The sequence below is a fragment of the Penicillium nucicola genome (genome assembly GCF_028828085.1).
Source record: "Penicillium nucicola strain IBT 29836 chromosome Unknown utg000005l, whole genome shotgun sequence".
Taxonomy (NCBI): Eukaryota; Fungi; Ascomycota; class Eurotiomycetes; order Eurotiales; family Aspergillaceae; genus Penicillium; species Penicillium nucicola.
Genome location: NW_026643129.1, coordinates 1,270,761 through 1,288,548, shown reverse-complemented (window position 1 = coordinate 1,288,548; position 17,788 = coordinate 1,270,761). Strand labels below are relative to the sequence as shown.

Genomic DNA, 17,788 nt, shown 5'->3' with positions numbered 1-17,788 from the left:
CTAACACTCTCGCTGCATCAAACGTATCTTTTAAAATCAATGGTTATCCGCAAGATGCTAGAAGCTGAAGTCAGTATTGATATCAGTAAAGGGAATCTTCCTTAGAGGGTACTCACCGACCACTCGGGAATATTCCGGATCTGAGACCACATGAATTTCTCGAGCTTGTTCGCACTCTTGGCATATGGGGTAGTCTCATTGTTATAGCGGCGGCAGTTGTCGAAGATGAGCCCAGCATCCTTGATGAAATCCTGCGGAGTAGGATACAAATCCTTCTCGTGCTTCTCTTCCATTGTTGATAGATCCATGGGCTCCAGAATAACTTCATAATAATCGGGCACTTCATCGCGATTCACGGGTTGGGTAAATGGCCAAGCCGCACTGTGGTTTTGCATGTCATTTAACAGATGCAGCAACTGGTTGTAGTTGGGTCCATGACGGGGCTGGCGGGCCATTTCATCCATATCAGGAGACCACCCGGACTCTTTGATTGCCGGGATACTGAGGGGATCAATCGGATGTACGCCGGCCTTCCATTCTTTTGGCGGCGGGTGAACGATATGTGATCGACTGAAGGCGCGAATTTTGGCCTGTACAGACTCTTTTTGCTTGGTGAGCATTCGGCCCATCTCCAGAAAACGTATCTTGGGTAGCATGGTGCACTGCATGAGCGTGCCACCCTCGTAATCCTTAATATATCCCATCCAGATTGACCGGTCCAGCGTGATTTCCTTGGTAAAGCCTTGTTTCTTGAAGTAACCGATGGCGTAGTTGTCGGCGTATGTGAGGAAGTGCATGATGGGAGATGTGGCTTTCACATAGTCCTAGCACAAACAAGTCAGCCAGGATCACAAGCTGAGACCCATGAGCCTTACCTTGAGATGGGACATCAAGTGTGCACCATATCCCTTGACTTGTTGATCGGAAGAGATAGCACAGAAGACGATCTCGGCGAACTTGCGACTGTTGAATGGTCGATATGTGATACCTCTGGATGGAAGATCAGCACTATTCCGCTGGGTGCGGGGAGACCGAAACATACCCAACAACCTCGAGGGGATGTTTGACAATAGCAATGGACAAGTGTGATCGGTCGTATACAAGACGCGCAATGTAGTCCTTTGGCATCTTGGGTAGTTGTTTTTGGAAGATACACTTCAGCCCGGTGAGAACAATGAAGCTGTCGTGGGAGCCATCATTGTTGACAACTCGAAACTCGATATCGCCACGACGTTCTTCGAGAACTGCGGGCTTTGAGATGTCAGCCATCACCCACAGTGCGCAAACACGGGGAAAGGCGTAGGGTAGGAAATACCTTTTCGGGGAACGGGACAATGCGGAGGGGGGTTTCTTAAGAGGACCATCTTCCTACAAGAGGACGTGTCAGAGCAAGCAAAGAGGTTTTTTCCAGTATCCGAGTCACTTACTTCTTTCTCGGGGGAATCTGTGCGCGCTTTCTTGCTGGCTTGCTGCCCAGACTCTGGGGTAGCTACCTCTTCGGAGGCTTTTCGCTTAACGCCTGGAGTTATCATTAGTCACTTGAAAAATCACGTAGTCAAGCACTCGATAGCTTTTTGATCTACTCACTTTTGGGCGATTCTGCGGCCATGGTGATCTGGAATTCGGAACTTGCGCCTTCGCGTTGCTCCAACATGACATGGGGTACTGGTCGGATTAACAATGTTCCGCACGGGCCAGATCAACACGTCGATCTATACGTCGCATCTTCACCTCACCATTGTTGCTCAATTACATTGATTTGATCCTATTGTCCCAATGTCTCTTAACGAAGTCTGGGAGGCAGCCTCCGCTACACCTTTCACCCCTATCATCGATAAGGACTCCCAATTCTCCGTCGGCTTTAACTTGCTACTTCTTGGTAAGCTTCCTGGCTTTACGACTACGACCACTTGTTGACAATATTGGTAGCACTGGTCACGACTACCCTGTTCGGTCTGAGTAAGTAGCTACTAAACTAATGGTTATCATTGGAGCTCCACTGACATCAACAGACCGGTCTTTTCTCAACATCGCATCACTCGGAGTCCCGGCCTCATTAGCATTTGGGTTAGTAATGCGGCTCTATAATCCTTTCATCACATCAAACATACTGACAGGGTGTTCCCGTAGCTTTGGAGCTGTTTTCACGATCTGTGCTGCCGGAGTTTACGTTTAACCAAGCACCTTTCCTATCCCCTCAAATGTACCATAAGCGCGGGGCTCAGAGGGATCTGTACTGCTAGAACAAAGCTATCACACATTTTTCGGCATTGAATCCTTGTCCTGTGTCAATATCGCAAATTCCGAAATCCGAGTGAGCTGTGGAGCCCGCTCCGCTTCCCCGAACCACACGACATTGGACCTTGTCGCATCACAAACTCGCCTTTATAGCGCCATGGAGCCCTTATTCTCTGGCGTCTCAAACAACGCTCATCACCTCTACACACTACTCTCCTGTATTGGCTTTGCACCCAAAGCCACCGTCCAAATCACCCCCGATGGTCTCCGCTTCTCAGTAGAAGAAGGCCGCGTGATCCAAGGACTTGCCTTCCTGGACAAATCCCTCTTCACAAGCTACACCTTCAATACGCCAACCGATACAGAAGCAGAGACCAACGAGTCATCCCAGAATGTGGCCTACCCCCACTTCGCCGTGTCAATCGCAGCACTTCTCGAAACACTCAAAATCTTCGGCATAAACGAACTCACAGAACCGAACCGCGAAAAAAGCATTACACAATCCTCAAACGCCTTCAATGCACCAGCCCTCCTAATGGACCGGTCCTGTACCCTTCAATACGCCCAACACGGCAGCCCACTCAGCATAACAATAACCGAAGCAGGCGTGAAAACAACCTGCGAACTAGTAACCTACGAACCAGAAGAAGAGGAGTCCGACATCCCCCTCCAACGCGAAGCAATAATAATGAAAATAATCATGCGCTCCGCCTGGCTCCACAACGCAATCGCAGAACTAGACTCCTCCACACCCACAATCCTCAAACTATCTGCCTGCGCCAAGACAGAACCATACTTCGCGTTGTCGGGCGCAGGAGGCCCCTTCAGCGAATCAACCGTTGAATTCTCCGTCGATACCCAAAATGAAATAACCAACGGAAGCGAAGCAACTCAGAACACAGCCGCGTCCCAGAAGATCCTAACAGATGATGGGTCCTCACGCGCACGCGCAACACGCGCAAAGCTCGCACCCACGGTCACAGAGACATTCCTTGTATCGCCGCCTTCCGCGATGGGCGAGCGTATTCGGCAGAACTACCGCTTTGCGCTTGTTCGGAAGGCGGCACGGGCTATGTCTGTCGCGAATAAGGTTAGTATCCGGGGGGATCGACAGGGAGTGCTCAGTTTGCAGTTTATGGTAGAGCTGGAGGATGCGAACGGGGGTGTGGGGAGACCTGTTGGTGCTGGGGTCAGAGGGCCTAGTGGGCCGGTTTGTTTTGTTGATTTTCGATTTGTGCCGTTGCTTGATGAGGAGGAGGTTGAGATGGCGTTGGATGCTGCTGTTGAGTAAGTTGCCTGCCTGGTGGTGATGAGATAGTTGGCTTAGTATTTATATATTTATTGAAAATGTTTCTCACGGGTTTTGCATACTTGAACATAATCACGAGAACGGCTTCGGTATCGGTTGATTTGGTGGATTCAAGTATGTACCTGCATCCAAGAGGGGAACATCAGAATAGGCCATACATCATGGGGAATTTTCCGTGCCTGTAAGGTAGAAAGTCATAGTCTAGATATGCATTCAGCAGAGTACCTGTTGGCTTCGTTCTATCAACGTGAAGCATGAAAGTGTACAAATTTCATAGTCAGATTGCACTGCATGTATATACACAACAAAAGTGGTATAAAGCAAAAATCGAATTCAAGGCTGAAAAGCTAAACGAAAACAAAACACAAGACACCGCCACATCCAGGCACGAAAATCGAAGATGAGTATCCAAAACAAGATCGAGTGGATCATGTACATGCCCGCAAAAGAATCCAAAGGAGGGAATAAAAGCAGAAACAATGTCAGTATAGCGCATATAGTTATATCAGCCACAAACCGGCCAAGTCACGAAATACGAGTGTATGTCCCAATCGCCAAATCCCATAATGGCGCCATGAACCCATAACGTAACACCAGAGTCGAAGCATAGCGCCGCTCCCTCTTCAAACAAAACTTCATTCATGCATGGTCTGGATCATAACTCGTTTCACCCAGCATACCCTGACCGGCGGCAGCAGCAACCCCCTGCGAAGATGAGCTCGGCTCGCCTTGCGGTTGAGGCTGGGGCCGGGCAATCGTAGCCGCCTGCAAGCGCTGATCTAAAGCCCGGAGGGCGAGTGTCCGTCTCCGTTCTGCTTCCTCACGCTTCGCCCTTGAGTCCGCCCCGCCGCGCTGGCTGCTGAGTAGTGTCGGGAGGCCGGCTTCGCCGCGGGCCAAAACCTGCTGGTTGCCTGAGGCGATATCGTCCTCTGAGAACGGTCTCAGGATCCGCATTGCCACTAGAGCGGCGTAGATCTGGTCCGCGACGAAGGCGATGGGTGGCTGCATGACATCCGGGAAAAGGCACGCAAAGGCGAAGGTTTCGCTGGCGTCACCTTTGATGCTGCTGCCGTTGGAGGTTCCCGTTAAATCGGGCTGGCGCTTGTAGAAGCGGAGGTAGGTCCAGCTTGTTAAGACACCCAAGCAGGCAAGTACGGCGGCCGTGTCAGTTCCGAAGATGAAGCCGCTAATGGTGTTTAAGAGGAGAAAGAGGGCTGGGAAGTGCTTTACGCGTATCTTGACGAGGCCCTTTAAGATTGTGACGGTGTGTTCGGGGACAAGTTGCTTGAAGGCGACGAGGAAGGAGCCTTGGATGGAGACGCCCCCGCAGATCTGTGTGAGGCTTGGAGGTTGTTAGTGACCGACATCTCTGACATAGCCGAGGGTGGGTTATGTGAGGGACATACGTTGTACCCGAGGAGCCGCCGATTGCGCCCCATGTTAAGTAGATGGGGACTATCACCACGCAGGGGATCACGGCGACGACGGCGATGAACTTGCTGAACTCGCGCGAGCCCCATGCGCGTTCCAGGTATTTGCCGCCATAGAAGATGGTTGCTGCGTTGAGTAGGACGGTGAAGATGTTTTGCTCGACAAATGTCGCCGTTGCGATTGTCCAGGGATAGTAGAAGACGTAGGAGGGGACAAGAGTCAGGTAGGGTACGAGAGGTGAGGTGGTTGGTGTTCCCCCGGTGGTGTCAATTTGGCGCCATCTAGCAATGTTGTAGAGAAGGGAGAGCGTCAATAAACTGACAAGGCAGCTGCGAGTGGCTGGAGGAATGTTGATTCGGAGGGACATGTTGCTCCGCAGGCGAAAGGCCTAAGATGACAGTGTTGCCCAGGTGTCCAAGTGTGGGAAGTTTAGCGCAGAGCGGAAGTTGCCATATTTAGCGCGGGAGCTTCAAGGCGCCAGTTTCATTATGTGGATTTGAGTCCATGTCCAGGGTCTCCATGGTCCACCTCTAGGTCGGGGTTGTGTCTATAGGCACTGCATTTTATAGACTATCTGATATCATCACCGACTAGCATTCCCATCCAGGTCAACAGTTCGACCTATGATCGACAAGAGGGAGAAGTTAGACCCGAGGCATGAGCCACGATCCACCTAGACTGCAGCTATCTAGGCTCGGGTGGATGCAGTGAGGCACATATGTTTAAACAGCACATGTCGATATACGCATGTACATGCAAGAGAAACAGAAATCAACCTCAGAAAAGGGGGGAGGAACAAAGGCTCCGTCTCAGTCCCAATCCAAGTTGACACCTGGAGTGTTAGGCGCCCATGTGGAGAACCGTTCGCAGACGGGGCTCATGGGCGTATGGGCGTAGGGTAGGGGCTTACGGCCTTACGGGCTACACGAAATTATAGGCTTTTGCATTGCAACCTGGGGCTCGGGTAATTTAAGTGTTCAGTGTTAATTTCCAAGCGAGTTAAAAGTGAAGACAGTGTGAGGTTCAAGAGTGGACGCCACAGGATCCCGTGGCTAGTGCCTGGATCCTTAATCTCAGATCTTCACGTCTTTTCCCTTTTCTCCATTCTCCATTCTCCATTCTCCGGTCTCCAATCTTCATTTCTTTCGTGACCTCTCAGATCTCGTCTCAATTTCTCCTTTCTTTCAACTCCACTCCCGCAGCTTCCCCTTCGCAAGCTTCTCTCTCCACTTTGATTTTCGACCTAGCAAACAGCTTCCCTTCCCACTCTGGCATGTCCGCGGCACTTGACTGGTCGCACATGTAATCATGGCACAACCTGACCTCACTTCGCATCATGTCAACTACTTAATATGGAGGTGAGTACTTCCGTAAATCCCCATGCACGTGCTGTACTGATCATCGTCAGATATCTCCAAGAATCAGGTTCGTCTCCTAACCCTGCAGTTCCGAATTCCGTCTAACCCAATGCGACAGGCCATGGCGATGCCGCTGTGTCGTTGCAGCGCGCATGGTATCCTGATCCACAGACTCTTCCATTTGCGCCTTACATCAAGACGCATGCTCTGGTATCACTGGTCCAGAAGGGTCTACAGTACCACGAGCTCCAATCCTCACTTGACAAGGTACGTTAACCTGCGAGCCTACGCGCCAGGGGGCGCAACCTCTGCTGCTCCCCCAAATCTCCCACATTGAGGTTCTAATTGGATTGCGCAGGAGGGCAATCACATCAACTTATCACCAAATGACTATTTCTTTGGACCTGAACCTTTTGAAACTGGGGTGGTGGACAGGCGCGATGAAGTCGGCACAGACCAAGCTTCCCCCGGCAAAGTTGCGCGCGACCATCCGAATGGGCATGCCGATCCCGGAAAGCAGGCCCGAGAAGACGATTCTATGGATGATGATGCCACTGAAAGCAAACCCAGCACTCCTAACTTAGATGGCGATGGCGATATCAGTATGGGGGAGATCCCCGAACCCACCTTCGCCCTGACGAACGGCGGCAGCGTTGGCGTCCAGATCTCCCCCGCCAAGGCCGCTGATTTGACGCCCGACACCGCCTTGCTGGATGCGGAGGACCACGTGACTCGTGCCTTATGGAGGCCGAAGGACCCGACTATGGTGGTGGCTGCTGGTGACACCTTTTGTGATTTATGGAAGTTGTCATCGTCATCGTCACCTGTGAAAAAGAAGATTGTGGACCACAAGAATAGCAGCACATGTGTGTCGGCCGTTGGCTGGGATGCTGTTGGTGAGAAGTTAGCTGTCGCAACTTGCGCAGAGCAACGGGGCACCATCACGATGTACAATGTCAATGGTGAAGCTGTGGATCTACTTCCTGAACTACCTCGGATGATCACAGGCTTGCATTGGGCGAATTTCAGTTCACAATTGGTGGTTGTGGCCTCAGACAACCACATCTCGGAACTGGCACTATGGGACGACAGCCGTCGACCTGATGTTTTCCCTCCACCCCAACATATCGAAAGTCCCATCTTTGATCTCGCGTGGTGCGGTCACAATCAGGTGTTCGCCTCTGGCGAGGGTGCAGTATATCAATGTGAAGTGGACAGCAACGTCCGATTGGCTAAGAAATATGCAGCCAACGGACCTAGCGCGGCTTGGGAGTTCATTCGTTGTGTTCAGACGGATACTCACTCAGTTGCCATCGCTGCATCTGCAACCACTAATGCGATTTGGATCCCTACCCATGATATTCTGATCTCAAATGCACACCAAGAGACCATTACCGGGATCGAGATTCGCCCTCAACCCCATGACCAGCGCATTGTTTTTGCTTCTTTCGGAACAGATAATGCGGTCAAGGTGTGGCAGGTCGATCTCGAGTCAAAAGACTTCTCGTGCCTTCACAAGCTTCGCCTTGGTGAATCGGTTCCTGCTCTTGCAGGATGCTTCTCCCCTGACGGATACGCTTTCAGTGCAGGCGGCAAGGATTCACTCTTCATCTGGAATGTCGAGCGTGGAGGTGAGCCGATGGCTACTTGGACTGCACCTAGTTCGGAGGTGAAAAAAGAGGATGGCATGACCAATGGACAGAATGGTCACACAGAGTCGGCTGGATATCGGGCTCTTTCATGGGATGCAGATGGCAAGCGACTTGCCTATGGCCTCGACAAACAGGTATGTTCCAACCATTGGTTCCTGTCCACTCATGCTAACTCAAATAGATGGCACTTGTTAATTTGCAACGGTGATGAGCTGGGCTTTGAATCTACAACATAACAATTTACGACTCATGCTCAACCGACATTCCCACTTGAAAAGCCTTTCTTTCTTCGAAGACCAACTCTTCGCCTCTTTTTTTTCTGTGAACATACATTTTTTCTTGCTTAGAAATGCATAACGGCATGCATTGCTTGGGATAGGGTTGGGTGGGCACGGCGAACATGGACTGGCGACGGTGGATTCTGTCTATTCTCTTTATTTCTCTGCTCCAGTGGTGATATTTCCCGGAACGAACTTGTTTATTAATCAAGAAAATACCCATTGACCTCAAATTCATCTCCTGAAAGTAGTAATCGGCTTTGTATTGAATAAAATCTTCGCCTTGGGCATACCCATGATAGCTCCCAAGTGCGATAAGCGCATTCCTGCCGACCCGGCGATATCCCCACTGTGAATCATTTTCCCACCAAATCGATCTTCCCTCTACCCTCTACTCGTGTAATTTCAACCACGAACAATGGCACCCTCTGTAAGCACTTGCATGGATCTTACATATTTAGCTGTTGCGGGTACATTTTGCTAACGGACACCGATGATTCAGATCGCCACGGTCCCGTCGCTCGAGACGGCGCAAGATGTGATCTCAAAATCCCGGAACTCCCAGTTCCCTCCTAACCTCCTCCCCGTTACTGCTTCAATTCCTGCCGATCTGTTGACTCCGACACTCGCGTATTTGAAGATTGCGGAAAAGTGAGTCATGGCCTTGACCGCATAGTTGGAGACAAGGCGGGGCACGAGGGGAAGAACATGATCGCTGACCCTGCTTAGTTCGCGATTGTCATTTTTGTACGAGAGTGCAGCTACCACAGAAACCATTGGACGATACAGCTTTGTTGGCGCAGGTGGGTGTCCAAAGACTTGACTTGGTCGCATTGCTAACCGTCCCAGATCCTAGAAAAGTCATCAAGACTGGAGAAGGACATGGACCGGCAGCGGACCCCCTACCCTACCTCGAGGAAGAGCTCTCTCAATTCCGCGTCGCCTCCGTGCCCGGATTGGTTCTTCCGCCATTGACTGCTGGAGCAATCGGATATGTTGGATATGACTGTGTCAGGTACTTCGAGCCGAAGTCAGCACGACCAATGAAGGATGTCCTTAAAGTGCCCGAGTCGTTCTTCATGCTATTCGACACGATTGTCGCGTTCGACCACTTCTTCCAGGTTGTCAAGGTCATCACCTATGTCCCCATCCCCTCGGCCGATGCCGATATCGAGGCCTCGTACGCCAAGGGCCACGCCATTATCCAAAAGACAATTGAGACCCTGCTTCAGGACCGCACACCGCTTCCCCCTCAAGGACCCATCATCCCCAACCAGGAGTATACATCCAACATCGGACAGGAGGGCTACGAAAACCACGTCAACAGACTGAAGCAGCACATCGCCAAGGGCGACATCTTCCAGACCGTCCCCTCCCAGCGCCTATCACGACCCACCTCTCTCCACCCCTACAATCTCTTCCGCCACCTCCGCACCGTCAATCCCTCCCCGTACCTGTTCTACATCGATTGCCAAGACTTCCAGCTGGTAGGAGCCAGCCCCGAGCTCCTAGTCAAGGAGGAACGCGGCCGCATCATCACGCACCCAATCGCTGGAACGGTCAAGCGAGGCAAGACCCCAGAAGAAGACACAGCCCTAGCCAACGAACTCCGCAGCAGTCTAAAAGACCGCGCCGAGCACGTCATGCTAGTCGATCTAGCCCGCAACGACGTAAACCGTGTCTGCGACCCAAACTCAACGCAAGTCGACCGCCTCATGGTCGTCGAGAAATTCTCCCACGTCCAGCACCTCGTCTCGCAAGTCTCTGGAACCCTCCGCCCAGGAATGACCCGCTTTGACGCCTTCCGTTCCATCTTCCCAGCCGGTACAGTTTCCGGCGCCCCCAAGGTCCGCGCCATGTCCCTGATCGCCGAACTAGAAGGCGAAAAGCGGGGCGTCTATGCCGGTGCCGTTGGCTACTTTGGATATAACAGCGCCAGCATTGACGGTTCCTCCGAGGAACCCGGTGCCATGGACACTTGTATCGCGCTGCGCACTATGATGGTCAAAGATGGCGTTGCTTATCTTCAGGCTGGTGGTGGTATTGTCTTCGACTCGGATCCGTATGACGAGTATATTGAGACGATTAACAAGCTCGGTGCCAATATTGCTTGTATTAAGGGTGCCGAGGCTAAGTATTTGAGCATGGAGCAGTAGCAGCAGCGTAGTAAAATTATTAGAACTGTTGGTTTTCATTCTCATTTTCAGTTTGGATATCAATATATTTGGGGGCTCTTTGCCCGGCTTGGTTGTCTGTACAGGATCTAGGCCATACATATTTTCGAAAGTTTCGGTTTTCTATTGATCTTTTTTTTGGGTTCTTTCTTGGAATACGCTGATGCTTGTACCGATAAGGTGACCTTATTCGGCTATACTATAAGTTATAGCGAAAGATGCGGCCATGTTCGTGATTTGACCTTATCACCTATTTCCATATGGATACACCAACGTTGACCCTGTATGAACAAGGGTCTAATGGTTTCTTTGCGTTTAAGTAAGAGTAAATCTTAATGTTATATGCATGCAACAACCCGGACGGTAGCTTTTCTCAGGAATGGCGTGACAGCCGTCGTCAATTTAGGGTTATCTCAAATCAAGAAACAGTAACTTTGAAACCACATAAGCCGCATCATGTGATTGCCTGTTTCTTAGTGCTCTTGGCCACTTTCTATCATTACTATCATGAAGAATAGAATCTCGACTTAAGGTGATAAGTTCATGTTTCTTTTGGAACGAAAGAGCCGAGACTAAAGATTGACGGCTATCACTAAAGCATAGAACGGAACGTACCGAGTAACCAAAACAGCTTCAACTTCAACTACTTTTAAAACTTCAGGAACTCCACCTCACCACCCAAACATTTAGTGGAGGTTCTGGTGGCGGCAAAGTCGCCGACTGTAAGTTGCTCTTGGATATTCCTCTTGTTTATTACCCAGTGAAAAAGGTCAAGCTAATACCAACCTCAGGCACTACATCTGGAGGCACAAATTGGCCCAACCAGGATCAAACAGGTCATGTATGGGGTGTCAGTTGCAATTCGAGTAAGTCGATATACCAACTCCTGCGTCAGTCTGTCCGAAATTGCTAATATCGCTTTTTTTCAGTGTCCGGACCGGAATTGTCAACAGGCCTGCTATTACAGTGGCTGAGTTGCCCGTGTGTGTCGATCTATGGGCTTAATTCCCTACCTGCAAGATAGCCGGTCTCTTGAATCAGGCCAGAAACAGCTGTGTGATGTACACAACTGCTGGTTCCCCGAGGTCTGTGAACGGACAGCACTTTGCAGTCAAAGCCTAAGGTGAAGCACTTGGTTATTAATAGAAGTTGTTGATATTATTTCTATACTGATTTCTGTGAATCCCTATGATGTCAAATTATAATACCAAGAGCTGCATGCTCTAGCTATTTAGAAGTAGTCAAAGCTTTAATTAAGTACAAGGCGAATGTAGATATTGTACAAGTAACGATCGATGTCAAACCTCGATTTATTTAGCTCGGAGTAATGAAAATCTCACTATTGATGCTTTGCTACAAGTTTATCGCAGATGAGGGCATTCATGCCACAAATAATAATTTGAGTGTATCGTACAATGAGAGCAATACTGAAGTTTTCAAGTTTCACTATAAGCATGGAGTAGGCACAGATGTTCACTAAGCAATAAATGCTCTCTAGACTCTCATGAAAGACGTTATATTCTAAATATTTTAAAGCCATAATATCTCAAAGAAGAATTGCAATATTTTTACAGCTCAGTCAAACACAGTCCTCTGTAGTTTTAGGGAATATAATATCAAAAGGTCTGCCGCCTTTAGTCCTGTCCACCAGCTATATCGGGTTTAAGGTGTTTTTGTCGGCCACAAGAGTTATGAAAGACAAATAAGATTAGCTATGTAGCTACTGGGTATTCCATCATCATTCCGCTGTCAAGACCTCACTTCGAACTGGCATCAACAACCCCAGAGGCCAACTTCGTTGCAATGCCCCCAATAAAGTCTTTTCTCTGCATTCCATCCTTCCATTCCCGAGGTATAGACTCAACCCCATAAAATGCCCCAGCCAAGCCTCCATAAACAGCACCAGCAGTATCAGAATCACCACCTCGATTCACAACAGCCAAAGCACCCTTCTTCCAGGTATCAAACCTAAAGAAAGCCCACAGCGCAACCTCAAGCGTATCAACAACCCACCCACTACTCGTAATATGCCTATCAGTCTTGGCAGTCCAGTCCTCGAGACTTTTGTATTGCGCCACACGTGCCTTCAAAGCAGGATGCGTAAAACGAAAAGCAGAAATCGAATCAAACAACTGCTTCTTTGAATGACCTGCATAGAAAACCAGAAAGGTTAGCATAAGCCCCAACAAGCAATCAACAAAAAAAGTACTCACCATTCATAGCCCCACAAACTAGCACCGTATAAGCTGCACAAGCCTCAACACAGGCCAAAGAAGGATGCGTGACACGACTTTGAACCCGGGCAAGGTCCCTCGCAAGACGAACATCATTCCAGTAAGCAACACCAAGAGGAACAATCCTCATCAAGCTCCCATTTCCAGAAAATTCCTCTCCGTCCAACTCAATATCAATGCGAGCCTGTGCAGCCTCAAGATTTTCCATGCGGGAATTATTCCAGATAGACAAGGATTTGCGCGTTGACCGGCCCATATCCCAGGCTCGATCAATGGTTCCGAATCGACCACTTCGCATCCATTCGACGTAGAACTTGATTGAGAGCGTGTGGTTGTAGTCCATTTCTGATTCGGCGATGGAGTAGGCTAGGGCTAGAGTCATTGAGCCATCGTCCGAGTAGGAGCTGTATGAGTTATATTAGATACAGCTGTCGTGATTTTGAGGGTGCATAGGCGATCGTCAATACTCACCCAGCAGGTTGATCAAACGGCGCCACATATCTCAACCCAGTAATCGGCTCGAATGTCTTTGGATCTTCGAACTGGACTGGTCCGCCCAGGGCGTCGGCGACGCAGACTCCCCAGATTGCACCCTTTGCGCGAGATTCCAGTGATACAGACATGGATGTCAGAAGCTGGTTTGTATGTTGATGTGATTTGAGAGCTTGAAGAGGGAGGGGTATTTTATTTACGTTGGGCTAGTGGGTGAGTCAGATCAAGTTAACATGGATCCATTGGTCTGGCGAAAGGCGCAGTGCACGTAGCCAAGTGATTCCACCAAGGCTGATCGCGTGTCATCGCACTCCCTTAGGGCTTTGTGGCTGTGAATACGAGCCTCATGTGGGGACCTCCGCGCTGGTGGCTGCCTAGTATAGGCTGACTTGGTTGTTGGTATCCCGGCTATGTCTGCTTATTCTCAGCTGATTCCAGCTAGTTTTCCATGCTTGTCATGTCTCCGAGACCTTGGAATATAAGGAATGGTTTAATTCATCCCAAAGGAAGATGTGTCGGTGATGGATTCTACGGTGTGGATGATGCCCCTCTCCCAGTTGATGATGATATTGAGTGCTGACTCTGACTCCTGTGTGAATCATCCTTGCCAATCATCAGCTAGTGTGGAGAGACGCCTCGGTCCCTGTTGTACGGTTAGCTTTCGGGTTCCTGGCCGGTCTTTTTGAACGCCCGTATGGAGTTTCTGACAAACTCTGGTAAGTCATATGGGTCAACTTCAGATACTCCGTGTTACAAGTCGTGGGTCGTCCTAGTTGCACAAAAATGTTGGCCACCTCTGGAATATTGGACTCAAAGGGTGTGCAGACTAGGTCGATTAAACGAGCGGGATATCAACATAGACAAACAAACCCGTAAAGAAAAACGAGTAAACAAGGGTTCTGCGTGTAAAAGCATATATAGATGACCGATGTGTATTCGGGAAGATAATCAGATAATCCACCCCATTCGATTAGATGACGAAGCTCCAGTACGAAGCTGGAATGGCACAGCAGGCGGCATTCCATCTGACGGCAGCCAGGCAAGGTTGAGCCAGTGCAGTATGCGGAGATCAGGGCAAAGTGACAGAACGCCTTCCACTAGGGGTCCGGTATCGGCATCTCTATAGTTCCAGATTGCCGAAGAGAACCCCATCAGCTTGCACTGCCAGTGATATGTACGTCGAGGATGCTTCTCATCACTTGTGTATGAAGAAGAAGCAAGGTTCTCAGATCCAAACTGTGGCTAGGTCAAGATTCTCTCTGATTGGCCGCCGTAACAGCCTCCAGCAAGGAGATACAGTACAGCAGAGTATAACGCTATACAGTACAGTGAAGCATTCAGGCCCACAATTATGGATTTCAGTAGAACGATGAGCTCCACAGTGGATCATACAATAGCAAAACAGTAGATAGTGAAGCTATTATCAATGGTTATGGAAGATAGCCAGAATCGCATCCCCCCCAGCCCGTGTAGCCGTAAGCGAAACAGCTCCAGACAGACTTTTTTCTGCACGGCCAACCACATCCGGGATGGCGCGGGGATGCAGCCAATCAGAGTGAAGATAATTGGCACCTGGAGGGGTCCACTCAGGCGGCCAACCAATCAAACTGCTTTGGGATGCTCTTCGGCATGTGCCATGGAGTTGGGCCTCTTCAGCTTGACTGCGAAAGTGAGATGTTGAGCTCGATTGACCCTGTTCGAGCTGTCTGGCGATGAGTCGAGCTAGACTAACCAGAGCTCTCATCGTCGGAACAGCTCGAAATCCCAGTCGATGTCCACGACTGACCTTATTTGCCTCGGAAGGCAAAGATGGGAAGCCATACGGTAACAATACGGCTTGCCACCCGGAGCTCCCTCCCAAAGCTTCTGGAATTCGCAGTTTCAGCTGGGGAGAGCTTCGGAGGGGCCGCTGATAGCGCCTATCGCGACTCCCACATTGTGTCGAGTATCGCTGTGAGACATCTTCGAGACTCTTGAGTCTGGTCCTCCAGTCTCGACTTTTCGACTTTCTACTCGGTTTCTTCTTTTTTTAATTCTCACGATTCCAAAATTACAAGTTCTCGGTGTTCCACCGGGCTTTCCGAAAACCGCCAGTAATTTACTAAAGCGGCATCTCAATTTTTCTCCCCCCTTGAGAGAACATTCCAAGTATGAGCCTATGGAGTCAGTGCAGGACAGGAAATCCATGCAAGTATGCATGGAGGGCGATTGGAGGACTATTGAGATGGTGATTTCTCCCTAAGAAGTGCAAAAAAACAAGTAAGAAAAAAATAAAATAAGAAAGATCGGATATGGGGTAAGTTAATTACAACGTACGGTAATACATTCCCACAACGGGGCGAGGTGCTCTCTCTACACTTCTTCCTTTCCCTTTCTTCTCTTCTTCGAGATCTTCCCATGTTTGCCAATCCTGGTCCTTTCGGTTCTTCATAAAATCCCTGCTTGGTTGACCTCTCCCCTCCCTTATCTTTCATCTCGCCCCTCGGGATCTTGAACACCCCCCCCCCCCCCTCCCCATATGCACCATGCCTCCTCGAAGCTCACTGACTAGCTCCTTCTCGGTCACTGATGCCAACAATGAAGTAGTCTGTCCTCTGAAGAATAATGACAGCTCCAATTGTCGCAAGAGATGCCTGGGTGTGAGTTCTTCCCTAAACGCCAGACGCCTCAAGCCCCACCTATACCTATGACTCTGCAGCTGGAGCTTTGGGGATGTGCAACTGGGAATCAAACTAATCTGGTTGGTGCTCAGGAAAAGCGCTATCGCTCCATGCAGGAGCACATTCGACGTGCGCATCCGAACCACTATATCCCGAAGCTCCCGGCCACCGAAGAGAGCTTCCTGCTGATGGTGAACACCCCGCCCGAGCAACGAGTGCAGCTGTCTCCCCCAGAACCCGCACAACCCCGCCGGCCTCAAGGTGAGTTTTTGTTCTTTTTCAACTCGCAACTTGTTTGCCTGTTTCCCGTGGCCTCTCTGTCTTCCACCTTCTCTTGGGTACTGACGGCTACCGACAGATGTTGCGCCGGATAGGGACATTTACGTTGCTGATGCCGGATCTCCGGCGACCCCTCGAGGTCACGATGAACCCCACCCAGCTGCTGCTACAGCGGCCGTTGCTCTGGCACAATTGCACCACCATCGCCTGGCGTCGGATTGGGATACCGACATGGTGGGTTACTCTGGACTGGGGTCTCTCTCTCTCTCCACGGCACTGACCCGCATTTCCCCAGGAAACCCATTCCGATACCGACTTGAGCCATCCTCGTATGCGCTCCACGATTGAACTTCCCCCGCTTCGTGATCACTTCAAACAGGAATCCTTGCCGCCATTTTCGTCGCCTCGTCCCCGCGAACTGCTTCCGTCGATTTTGAATCATTCTCCGCCCGGTCGCTCATCCACACTACCCCCCATTCAGCGACGAGACAAGTTCTCGCGGCCGCGCAAGTCGTCCATTTCACAATCTGCGCGGAAACCGAAACAGGATCGGCCCAAGTCAAAGGAATTCGGACGGCGACCAAGTCTGGGCGACCGCAAGGCCCTTTCGGCGGAACCACAAACTGCAGCGTGGGCGCAAGGCAAGCGATGGGAAGATTTGATTGAAGCGGCGACCTCGGCAACCGAAGCAGACGATGAGCGGTACTCTGAGGTGAGTGTTGAATACAATCTCGACATGTTCCTTTACTGATGCAAATAATCTCAGGCTGGTCGGTCTCCAACGATTGCCCCACTACTCTCCAACGTGACGTCTGCTCCTTCTGTGAAAAATCGTTCTTCGCTACCACCCGCTTTCCAATCCGCAGGATTGCCTCCACTTTCATCGCATCGCCAGTTCACTCCTCACAACTACGCTGCTTCGCCTCTGCACAAAGCATTGACACCACCGCCGTTTGAGAACCATCGCAACCGCGACAGCGACTTGGAGCCATTCCCATCGATTGAATCTTCGCTTGATTCCATGTCGTCAGCCTCTGGTAGAAATCTGTCTGGTGCATCAGGAATTGCGCCCTCGATAAACTCGGATTCCAGCCCAACAATGGGCTTGATACCACCAATTTCGCAACGCCAGCATCATCGGTTCTCAAACCCCACGCCATCGTCTTTCCGCAACAGAGAGGTGCAAGTCTTTTGCGCCAACTGCAAGCGACCATCCGCTCTCAATGAAAGCTATGCTTGTACCGAGTGTATCTGTGGCGTGTGTCGCGACTGTGTGGGCATGTTCATTTCGAGTCCCCCGGCCTCATTCCGAACCCCGGGCAACGGCCTAATGAACAACATGCAGCACGGGCCGACAAGTTATCCCGGCCCTCGTGGGTGCCCACGATGTCGAACAGTGGGCGGGAAATGGAAAGCATTCCAGATCGACATCAAGTGAAAAGACTTTAAGACAGCGTCATTGTCCATCATTGGCGTCACGCATTTACGACTGATGTTTGATACACGTTCTTTATATTGTTATTTATTCGAAATTTTGGCTTTTGCCATCACATGGGCCATCCAAATGTGCAGGAGTTTCAAGGCTGGTATTCGGCAGGTTCCCGACAAAACCCCGAAGAAGCTGGTCTTTTTTTTCATGGTACAATGTTAAGGGGTACATTTCGCTTTTCTTTCTTTTGGCTG

At 50.2% G+C, this 17,788-nt stretch overlaps 7 protein-coding genes across 7 annotated transcripts; 4 read left to right on the top strand and 3 right to left on the bottom strand.

Moving 5' to 3' along the window:
* Positions 1-36: 36 nt before the first annotated feature.
* gcnE (histone acetyltransferase GCN5) lies at positions 37-1,654 on the bottom strand (the record flags this gene model as incomplete). The annotated part of the gene is made up of 6 exons (XM_057127937.1): positions 37-57; positions 117-824; positions 876-990; positions 1,043-1,368; positions 1,428-1,519; positions 1,588-1,654. The coding sequence occupies 6 exons, from the start codon at positions 1,652-1,654 to the stop codon at positions 37-39; spliced, it is 1,329 nt and encodes a 442-aa protein (XP_056984454.1).
* Positions 1,655-2,395: 741 nt separating this feature from the next.
* Positions 2,396-3,529, top strand: N7511_005559 (putative DNA repair protein Rad1; the record flags this gene model as incomplete). The annotated part of the gene is made up of 1 exon (XM_057127936.1): positions 2,396-3,529. One exon carries the CDS (start codon positions 2,396-2,398, stop codon positions 3,527-3,529), a length of 1,134 nt encoding a protein of 377 aa, XP_056984453.1.
* A 657-nt stretch (positions 3,530-4,186) lies between these two features.
* Positions 4,187-5,345, bottom strand: N7511_005558 (rhomboid family protein; the record flags this gene model as incomplete). Its single annotated transcript, XM_057127935.1, has 2 exons — positions 4,187-4,889; positions 4,954-5,345. The coding sequence occupies 2 exons, from the start codon at positions 5,343-5,345 to the stop codon at positions 4,187-4,189; spliced, it is 1,095 nt and encodes a 364-aa protein (XP_056984452.1).
* Positions 5,346-6,286: 941 nt separating this feature from the next.
* Positions 6,287-8,196, top strand: N7511_005557 (WD40 repeat domain-containing protein; the record flags this gene model as incomplete). The annotated part of the gene is made up of 5 exons (XM_057127934.1): positions 6,287-6,336; positions 6,387-6,403; positions 6,455-6,603; positions 6,695-8,122; positions 8,170-8,196. The coding sequence occupies 5 exons, from the start codon at positions 6,287-6,289 to the stop codon at positions 8,194-8,196; spliced, it is 1,671 nt and encodes a 556-aa protein (XP_056984451.1).
* Positions 8,197-8,684: 488 nt separating this feature from the next.
* trpE (anthranilate synthase TRP2) lies at positions 8,685-10,422 on the top strand (the record flags this gene model as incomplete). The annotated part of the gene is made up of 4 exons (XM_057127933.1): positions 8,685-8,696; positions 8,769-8,917; positions 8,996-9,069; positions 9,116-10,422. The coding sequence occupies 4 exons, from the start codon at positions 8,685-8,687 to the stop codon at positions 10,420-10,422; spliced, it is 1,542 nt and encodes a 513-aa protein (XP_056984450.1).
* A 1,775-nt stretch (positions 10,423-12,197) lies between these two features.
* N7511_005555 (ADP-ribosylglycohydrolase family protein) lies at positions 12,198-13,297 on the bottom strand (the record flags this gene model as incomplete). Its single annotated transcript, XM_057127932.1, has 3 exons — positions 12,198-12,589; positions 12,654-13,078; positions 13,146-13,297. The coding sequence occupies 3 exons, from the start codon at positions 13,295-13,297 to the stop codon at positions 12,198-12,200; spliced, it is 969 nt and encodes a 322-aa protein (XP_056984449.1).
* Positions 13,298-15,691: 2,394 nt separating this feature from the next.
* Positions 15,692-17,543, top strand: rfeD (uncharacterized protein; the record flags this gene model as incomplete). The annotated part of the gene is made up of 5 exons (XM_057127931.1): positions 15,692-15,805; positions 15,865-16,087; positions 16,185-16,339; positions 16,401-16,817; positions 16,872-17,543. 5 exons carry the CDS (start codon positions 15,692-15,694, stop codon positions 17,541-17,543), a joined length of 1,581 nt encoding a protein of 526 aa, XP_056984448.1.
* Between the last annotated feature and the right edge of the window lie 245 nt (positions 17,544-17,788).